Source organism: Cyprinodon variegatus, unplaced genomic scaffold (assembly GCF_000732505.1).
Source record: "Cyprinodon variegatus isolate N-32 unplaced genomic scaffold, C_variegatus-1.0 Scaffold587, whole genome shotgun sequence".
Classification (NCBI taxonomy): Eukaryota; Metazoa; Chordata; class Actinopteri; order Cyprinodontiformes; family Cyprinodontidae; genus Cyprinodon; species Cyprinodon variegatus.
In genome coordinates this window covers 386,270-395,472 of record NW_015151040.1, presented here as the reverse complement: position 1 = coordinate 395,472, position 9,203 = coordinate 386,270, and the positions used below count along the sequence as shown (strand labels likewise).

General features: G+C 38.1%; 1 protein-coding gene across 1 annotated transcript in view; it reads left to right on the top strand.

Annotated features, from left to right (window-relative positions):
* The window catches only part of cacna1f (calcium channel, voltage-dependent, L type, alpha 1F subunit), a 54,065-nt gene that overhangs the window by 32,053 nt on the left and 12,809 nt on the right, over positions 1–9,203 (top strand). Inside the window, exons 28-36 of the mRNA XM_015392342.1 lie at positions 124–325; positions 413–571; positions 662–772; positions 855–938; positions 3,278–3,298; positions 3,415–3,549; positions 3,651–3,716; positions 3,806–3,897; positions 8,245–8,404. Coding sequence (XP_015247828.1) covers positions 124–325; positions 413–571; positions 662–772; positions 855–938; positions 3,278–3,298; positions 3,415–3,549; positions 3,651–3,716; positions 3,806–3,897; positions 8,245–8,404 — 1,030 coding nt within the window. The remainder of the gene's footprint in view (positions 1–123; positions 326–412; positions 572–661; positions 773–854; positions 939–3,277; positions 3,299–3,414; positions 3,550–3,650; positions 3,717–3,805; positions 3,898–8,244; positions 8,405–9,203) is intronic.

The following is a 9,203-nucleotide window of genomic DNA, read 5'->3' as shown; positions in this document are numbered from 1 at the left end:
AAATGAGTCGTTTCTGAACTCTGTTTATTCCTGATTCTGAGCTTGGACCTGTTTTAATCTGTGACTATTCTATTGTTAGAAAACGAACACTAAGCTTTTTGTTATTTTTTTTTCCTCTCAAAGGCTCCTTTACCGTGCGGTGGACGCCAACGCCATAAACCGAGGCCCTATTTACAACTACAGAGTGGAGATCTCCATCTTTTTCATTATTTACATCATCATCATTGCTTTCTTCATGATGAACATATTTGTGGGTTTCGTCATCATCACTTTTCGAGAGCAAGGAGAAGCCGAGTTCAAAAACTGTGAACTGAACAAGAATCAGGTCAGCAGTTTTGAAAATGTTGAAGTCGTTTTAGTTTCAGCTTTGATAAACAACTGAACGCCGTTTCCTGTTTCACCCCGACCCCAGAGGCAGTGTGTGTATTACACACTGAAAGCTCAGCCTATAAAGATTTACATCCCAAAAAATCCATCCCAGCTGAAATTCTGGAAAATCATCAACTCCAGCCAGTTTGAATACATCATGTTTGTGCTGATTTTGGGGAACACCCTCACTCTGGCTGTTCAGGTAACTCCCTTCTCCTGAATCTCCCGGAAAATACTGAAAACAGTTTCAGTATTTTGATGTTGGATTTATAATTTTTTCCCCCTTTCTCAGCATTATGAGCAGTCGAAATTATTCACCTCCATCATGGACATCCTCAACATGATCTTCACCGTGGTTTTCACAATAGAGATGATCATCAAGCTGATGGCTCTGCGGGCTCATGTGAGTGTTTCTTTAAACACTGAGCTTCCTGAACGCAGCTCCACCACCTTTTTCAGTCTTTATTCTTACCTTTTCCCTGCAGCATTATTTCATCGATCCCTGGAATTCATTCGATGCACTAATCGTTGTGGGCAGCGTCTTGGACATCATAGTGTCTGAATTTAGTGTAAGGTTTAATTTACCTTTTATTTTAGAAGAAATACTTTAAAAATGTTTCAGTGTGATATACACTCACCGGCCACTTTATTAGGTACCCCATGCTAGTAACGGGTTGGACCCCCTTTTGCCTTCAGAACTGCCTCAATTCTTCGTGGCATAGATTCAACAAGGTGCTGGAAGCATTCCTCAGGGAGTTTGGTCCATATTGACATGATGGCATCACACAGTTGCCGCAGATTTGTCGGCTGCACATCCATGATGCGAATCTCCCGTTCCACCACATCCCAAAGATGCTCTATTGGATTGAGATCTGGTGACTGTGGAGGCCATTTGAGTACAGTGAACTCATTATCATGTTCAAGAAACCAGTCTGAGATGATTCCAGCTTTATGACATGGCACATTATCCTGCTGAAAGTAGCCATCAGAAGTTGGGTACATTGTGGTCATAAAGGGATGGACATGGTCAGCAACAATACTCAGGTAGGCTGTGGCGTTGCAACGATGCTCAATTGGTACCAAGGGGCCCAAAGAGTGCCAAGAAAATATTCCCCACACCATGACACCACCACCACCAGCCTGAACCGTTGATACCAGGCTGGATGGATCCATGCTTTCATGTTGTAGACGCCAAATTCTGACCCTACCATCCGAATGTCGCAGCAGAAATCGAGACTCATCAGACCAGGCAACGTTTTTCCAATCTTCTATTGTCCAATTTCGATGAGCTTGTGCAAATTGTAGCCTCAGTTTCCTGTTCTTAGCTGAAAGGAGTGGCACCCGGTGTGGTCTTCTGCTGCTGTAGCCCATCTGCATCAAAGTTCGACGTACTGTGCGTTCAGAGATGCTCTTCTGCCCACCTTGGTTGTAACGGGTGGTTATTTGAGTCACTGTTGCCCTTCTATCAGCTCGAACCAGTCTGGCCATTCTCCTCTGACCTCTGGCATCAACAAGGCATTTCCGCCCACAGAACTGCCGCTCACTGGATGTTTTTTCTTTTTCGGACCATTCTCTGTAAACCCTAGAGATGGTTGTGCGTGAAAATCCCAGTAGATCAGCAGTTTCTGAAATACTCAGACCAGCCCTTCTGCACCAACAATCATGCCACATTCAAAGTCACTCAAATCATCTTTCTTCCCCATACTGATGCTCGGTTTGAACTGCAGGAGATTGTCTTGACCATGTCTACATGCCTAAATGCACTGAGTTGCCGCCATGTGATTGGCTGCTTAGAAATTAAGTGTTAACGAGCAGTTGGACAGGTGTACCTAATAAAGTGGCCGGTGAGTGTAACTGTCAGTTACGCTCCTCTTTCTTTTGTCTCTTTCCTTCCACTCAACTTTCCTTTAATATACTTTATAATATGGCTTTCTGTGAACAGCAGCTGCCTCATTAATGAAGGCCTTCTCTGTTACGCTCACAGCGTAACACATATGGAAGACCAACTCTGCCATATTTAAAAATAAATACAGAAATAAATAAATACTCAATAAATAAATAAGCATACAATTATTGCCACCAAAAATACAATAAACAAATAAATGTAAGTAGAAATTAAATTATAAAGTGAGACATAAATGTATATAACTCTTTTAATTATTTCTTTATTTATTTGCCTTTGTAATATTTACCTTATTTATTTTTTGGTCCTTTATAATCCTCAACTTTATTTTTTAATTACTTATATTTTTTAGTATTTATTTTTGTGCATGTTATAGTATTTTATTTGTTGTTTTATTCTTCCTTTGTATTTTTTTACCCTAGTTATTTCTTCGCCGCTATTTATTTCTGCCGGCCCTTTTCTGCCTGTCCATAGGGACTATGTTGATCTAAATATTGTTCTGAATAAACTACAAAAATATGGCACGTATTTTATTCTGTTTCCTCATAAAAGTATATATAAACAAAAACTTGATATTTATGTAATTATAAACTATTTAAATGGAACAGTTTGCAATAAAACATAAATAAATAATGGTTTACTCTTAATGCTGATATGCTGATTGGATAATTTATGTTATTATTACCATACCATCATGACTGCCTAACAGTAGCAGCTTACAGAAGCACATTAAAGATTAAGTAAATGTTTGAAAATAAAGTGGAAATTTGTTAATAATAAACAACTAATAGAGTTATTACCATGTACTTATTTTTCTGTAAACAGGTGCTTACAACATAGGGATTATTTAACAGTATTGGGTCATTATAGCTGTTTAAAAATAAATATAATACAAGAAACATTTTTTCAAATTTGTTTTGCACACATTTGTAGAAGGAAATTTATGTTGAAAGATTTAATTTTTGTTGTGTTATTGATTATTTGCTGCCTGATCGGATTATCCAGGGAGGAGGCGGCCATGGAGAGGTGAGAGATAAACATCTGTGTTTTTTTTTTGGTGGTCGTACTTCATTTTTTTGGGGTTTAAAAAAAAAAAGCGTTTAGGTTTTATGCTGACTCCAATATGTCTTGTTTTCTTTCAGGGTGGTGGGAAAGGAGAACATGGAAAAGTGTCCATTACGTTCTTCCGCTTGTTCCGAGTGTTGAGGTTGGTTAAGCTGCTCAGCAAAGGAGAAGGAATTCGAACTCTTCTCTGGACTTTTGTCAAATCCCTGCAGGTCAGTGATTCCTCAGGAGGACGAGTAGATTAAATCTCGCTGTCACTGCACTTATCTCCATCTTTTCGTACGTATTCTGTGTTTCATTCTTACCTCCTCAGGCCTTGCCTTACGTTGGCCTCCTCATCGCTATGATCTTCTTCATCTACGCTGTGATCGGCATGCAGGTGAGTCTCACTAAACAGCAGGTAAAAAAGGGTTAAAAAAAAACGCAGCCGATTTCTGATTGGCTTCCACTGTGTCATTTATCTTCCAGATGTTTGGTAAAATCGCCGTCGATGACGACACAGACATCAACAGAAACTGCAACTTCCAGACGTTCTTTATGGCGGTTCTAGTCCTTTTTAGGTATGTAATTTGATCCTGCTTATTCTAACAGCATTCTTCTAATCACCCCCAACACTTTTATCTTATTTGTTTGGGGCCTAGAGCGACTTCAGTCCTTCAATGACCCCATGCTGCAACGTTTTGCTGCAGCACTGCTGCAAAGCAGCTCATTCAAATTAATCTTTAACAACTCGATCCCTGGGATGCCAGAACAACCTGCTGGCATCCCTGAGAGGTAATTCAGCCTTTTAATGAAGGAGTGCAAAAGCAGGGATGCAAAAGCAGGACTGGGGCGGCTGGACCCCTGCTATAGAACTTCACTACAATTTTATTCGGGACAAAATCATTTAAATAACACACTGCAAGGCATCACACAAAGTAGAACATAACTGAAATATAACAAGTACATCAATGTTTTTTAGATTAGATTTCAAATAAAAAAACTGAAAAGTGTGGCCTGCATATATTTAAAAAACCCTTGAATCAAAAAACACTAAATAGAAATTAGGGAACCACCAGTATATAGTATGATTTAAGTTTAAATACATTTGTTCTGATTTTAAACATAAATCAGCATTAGAACAGTTGAACGTTTTGTAATCTAAGCCCAGACCTAAATAGAATAGAGCATTTGGACCAAAATCTTAAAAGGAATTTCCCTAGAAGCTCCTCATCCTATCGGAGTGAGCTTACCCTATTTTTCTGAGATGACTCCTCTACATTTCAAATTTCATTTCATTTCATTTTTTTCCATTTATTGTTTATTTGAAAGGGGACAGCGTACATTAATCAACATTAAAACAATGTAAATATACCCGAGTTAGCTAAGGAGTGCTAATTTTCATCGGTAGTCCCCCAGCCAGATATTAAAGATGCAACCTTAAAAATAAACACAAGTATAAAATCACAAGATTAAATTACAATACCAATTACATAAAAAACATTATGGTTAAGAAATAAAATTCATGTAAAATGATTAAAAATTAATTGTAAAATTATTTAAATACACACAGAAAACCTTAGTGCCCACAAATTTGGCTCTCTACAAGCCATTTTTTTGCATTCTTTTTGAATGAAGAGAATGACAAAGAGTCTCTGATGGTTTCTGGCACTGTGTTCCATTGCTGAGATGCTCTTACGGAGAAGACAGCCTGACCAAAGGCTGTTTTTCTCCGGGGGATGATGCAGTCTTCCCTCACTGCCCCTCTGGTTACCCTGATCTCACTGGATCTGAACTGTACAAAGTCACATAGTGGTGCTAAACCATGTCTGATTTTATAAATTAAACAGCTGTTTTTGAACTTGATAAGATTGTTCCAGGTAAGTAACTGATATTTCCTCAGAATACTACAGTGGTGGTAATGGTATGGTTTTTTATCCAGTATTTTTAATGCTTGTTTATATAATGTTTCTAATGGTTTTATTGTAGTAGAGTGAGTATTGGACCAACTGATTAGACAATATGTTATTAGACAATATTTCCATTCTGGTGGATTCTAAAAGACTTGGAGCTGTTTAACAATGCAAAACTTTGTGCACTTGGATAGCTAATAATAACAAACTTTTAATAATTTTAGCATTATACCAGTTTTGGAAATCATGTTTGTTTGTTGCACTTAAAAATTAAAGAAGTGTTTTGTTGGTCTGTCACTCAAAATCTCAATAAAATGCATTTTAGTTTTAATGTGATATAATTAGAAAAACTTTTAAGGAGTATCAAAACTTTTGCAAGTAAAGTTAAGCAGACTTGGTCTATCTTGTACAGAGGTGTCAAAAGTATTAATGTTTATATACTCCAGTAGAAGTATAAATCCTACTGTTTAAAAACACTTTTGTAAAAGTTGGAGTATTAACTTAAGCTTTTTACTCAAACGTGTAAATTACCACTTTTAAAACTACATAAAATATAAAAGTCAATGTAACACAGGAAAAAATGTTAAGGACAGATGTTTCACTGTACTAGCTTATTAAAGGAACATTTTTTTCTAACATTTTGGATAATAATTTCCTTATATTTAATTTTCTTAGTTTTATAACTAATGGTAACAGTGTGAAATTTAACTTTGAAGCATCTTAAAAAAAACTGTGTATTTTTGGTTTATGGCGAACAAAAAGTTGGTGCAGCACAGAGTCCAACAAAAATTTATTGTCTGAATAAGACAAATTATTATTATTTTTTTTATATACTGAAAATGAGCTTAAATGAACAAACTAATGAGTCTATTATAGTAGAAAGTAGAGATAATTGCAAAAAAAAATGTAAGGACTAGAAGTAAAACGTTGTCTAAAAAATAATTATTCCAGTAAAGTATATAGGGCCAAAATTTCTACTGAAAGGTATAGTGGAGGATTTTTGCGAATATTTGAAAAAGCCCGCCCTCTCCACTTAAAAGAAAAATGCACATGCACCACCCTGTACCCACTTCCAAGAGGAAACACCTAATAAAAGCATGGCAGAGCATGCACAAGCCCATTTCTCATCGAGGACGCAATTAAAAGAGGCTTGGATGGATCTCATCTCACCCATATTTATATATAAAAAAATTTCACTGCAAATACGACTACTGGTACATTAAAAAATCATGACCTGCTTGTATGTGTGTGTGCTGCAGTGGAAATTTGTGGGGCAAATAAGGATCTGTGGCTACAGTATCTACAGTAAATCGTTAGTAACTACTAACGATACAAATTACAAAATAAATGAACTTATTTTCCCTGGAAAGTTGCAATATAGCGGTAGATAACTTTTACGAGCAGTGATCTAAAAAGGATTTCTCCACTTTACCTGTCAAGTAGAAATTTTGCAACCGAGGCGTCAGTGGGAAGCCCGACCTGTGCTTTCAATTGTCACGTCGCACTTATCGGAACTGAATAAAATGGGAGATAGATGAGCGGATTCAAACAATTTATTTTCTCCCAATTATGCTATTGAAGAATTGCTCAGCCATTCAAAGAGAAGTGTAGATTAATGCTGCCTGTTTAATGCAAGCAGGGCCAGTGACTGACTGGATGTCAGTATTTAAAGGAATAGTACACCCAAAACATGATTAGCCTTCATTTTCTACTCACCCCCATGCTGAACAACACTCTGGAGTACTTTTTTGATATCTCAAATGCATCTGGAGATCTGGGAGGCTTCTTGCTCTCTGCTGACATTCAAATAATGGAGGTCTATGGTGCCCGAGACAGAAAGGTCCATAAAAGTCCACAAAAAACGTGTCAATATTCCTCCATACTGCTCGTCCAATGTATTCCAAGTGTCCTGAGTGGGTAGCATCCAGAATTTACTCGAAACTAAGTCATTTAGAATGTTTTTAGAGCATAAACAGTAGTGTATAGGATTTCCTGAAAGCGCGCACATGCGCGCTCACGACGCTACGGAAGCCGGCAGACCAAACCAGCGCATTCAGCTCGGCAAAGAACTCATGCTCTTCCTCAACACTGAAGTCCTCAGACATTTTTCTTTCGTTGTTTCTTTCTTTGCACAGGTAAACAGCACATTTCTTCTTCTACGCTTGCATTATTGGAAGAGCAGACGCTGAATGCGCACTTTCATCTGGCTTGGTCTGCCGGTTTCCGTAGCGTCGTGATCGCGCAGGCGCGCGCTTTCAGGAAATCCTATACACTACTGTTTATGCTCTAAAAACATTCTAAATGACTTCGTTTCTAATATTGACACGTTTTTTGTGGACTTTTATGGACCTTTCTGTCTCGGGCGCCATAGACCTCCATTATTTGAATGTCAGCAGACAGCAAGAAGCCTCCCAGATCTCCAGATGCATTTGAGATATCAAAAAAGTACTCCAGAGTGTTGTTCAGCATGGGGGTGAGTAGAAAATGAAGGCTAATCATGTTTTGGGTGTACTATTCCTTTAACAGCCATCAGGTGCTTTCAATTAGCAGCCCCTCAACCTGCTTCCTGAAAAGAACAAAAATCAAACAGTGAAATGGCGACACCTACTGGACAGTAGGGGATCGTCACACAATGTACGCTATTGCATGAAAGAATCTCTCTGAAACACATTGGTACTGTTTCTCTCTTCTTAGGCTCTTTTTGTTCTTCTCATACACTTCATAGAAACTTTTTCTGTTACGATTCTTGGCCATTTTCAAAGAACTGTGGTGAGAAAGGCGAGCTTCAATGACTGAAACTGTAGCTTGCTACATAAAAGTGTGCATACGCAGAAAAAGACCGTTACCTGGGGACGAGCATGTAGGACAGCCCGACGTAAACATATTACCAGAATGATTGACAATTAGGAGGACCACTTATTTAGATGATCCACCTGGAAAAAGAAAATCCTCCACTATAACTTTAAGTAAGCTAATGAAGTATTTGTACTTTACTTAACACCTCTGGTCTTATAGGTGTGCTACTGGAGAGCAGTGGCAGCAGATCATGCTGGGCGCCCTGCCCGGCAGACGATGTGACCCAGAGGCTGACGTTGAGCCCGGAGAAGAGTTCACCTGCGGCAGTAACCTGGCCTACCTTTACTTCATCAGCTTCTTCATGCTCTGCGCCTACTTGGTGAGCTAAGCTACAGCCAATTAACGCTGATCTAAGTTTTTTTTTTTTTTTTCGCTTCGCTCACAGATACTCCTCAGATTACTGCCTCTAAATTTAGCTGTAATTAATTCAAACCTGTGCTCTGACTGCCAGGTCAAGTGGAATCAAAGTCGGATGAAAACAGCCGTATTTCAGCGGCAGAACACTGACAGTTTTAATCATGCACAGATGGATGGTGATGCACGCCTGAATCACAAAGATTTAATGGGATACATATACTTTACTTACAGCACCTAATGTGGCTTCTGTGCTATTTTAAGATGGTCTGTCAGTGAAATGGTGACTCAGACTGTTATAAACTCCCCCTCTCCCTTTGTTTGGGACATAATCTCAGTTAATCTGTTATATAAATTTCCTTTACATAAACACACCATTGTCCAGATTTTCAGAGTCATGTGACTAATACCAGGCTTCTATTGATTTGCTAGAGTATATTTGTTTCATAAACCTTTTAAGGCTTTTAAGGACAAGATTTTCTGTGTGCATCCTTCAATTTATTTAAAATTTCCTCTAACTCCACATATTCACGTCTCTTAAAAAAGTTAAGCCGAAAACTTTTAAATTTGTCATCTGTTTAATGAAATGCTCTCTAAACTTCTGCTTAATTTAATCATAACTGATTATCAGCGGGAAAATAAATGTCTGATAGTCCAGATTGGATTTGCTAATCCTGCTAATCCAGACTAAGGGTTGAAAAAGACCCAAACTGTTTCCGTCAGATTAATATATTGCTCAGGATGTTAAAGAACATCACAGCCTC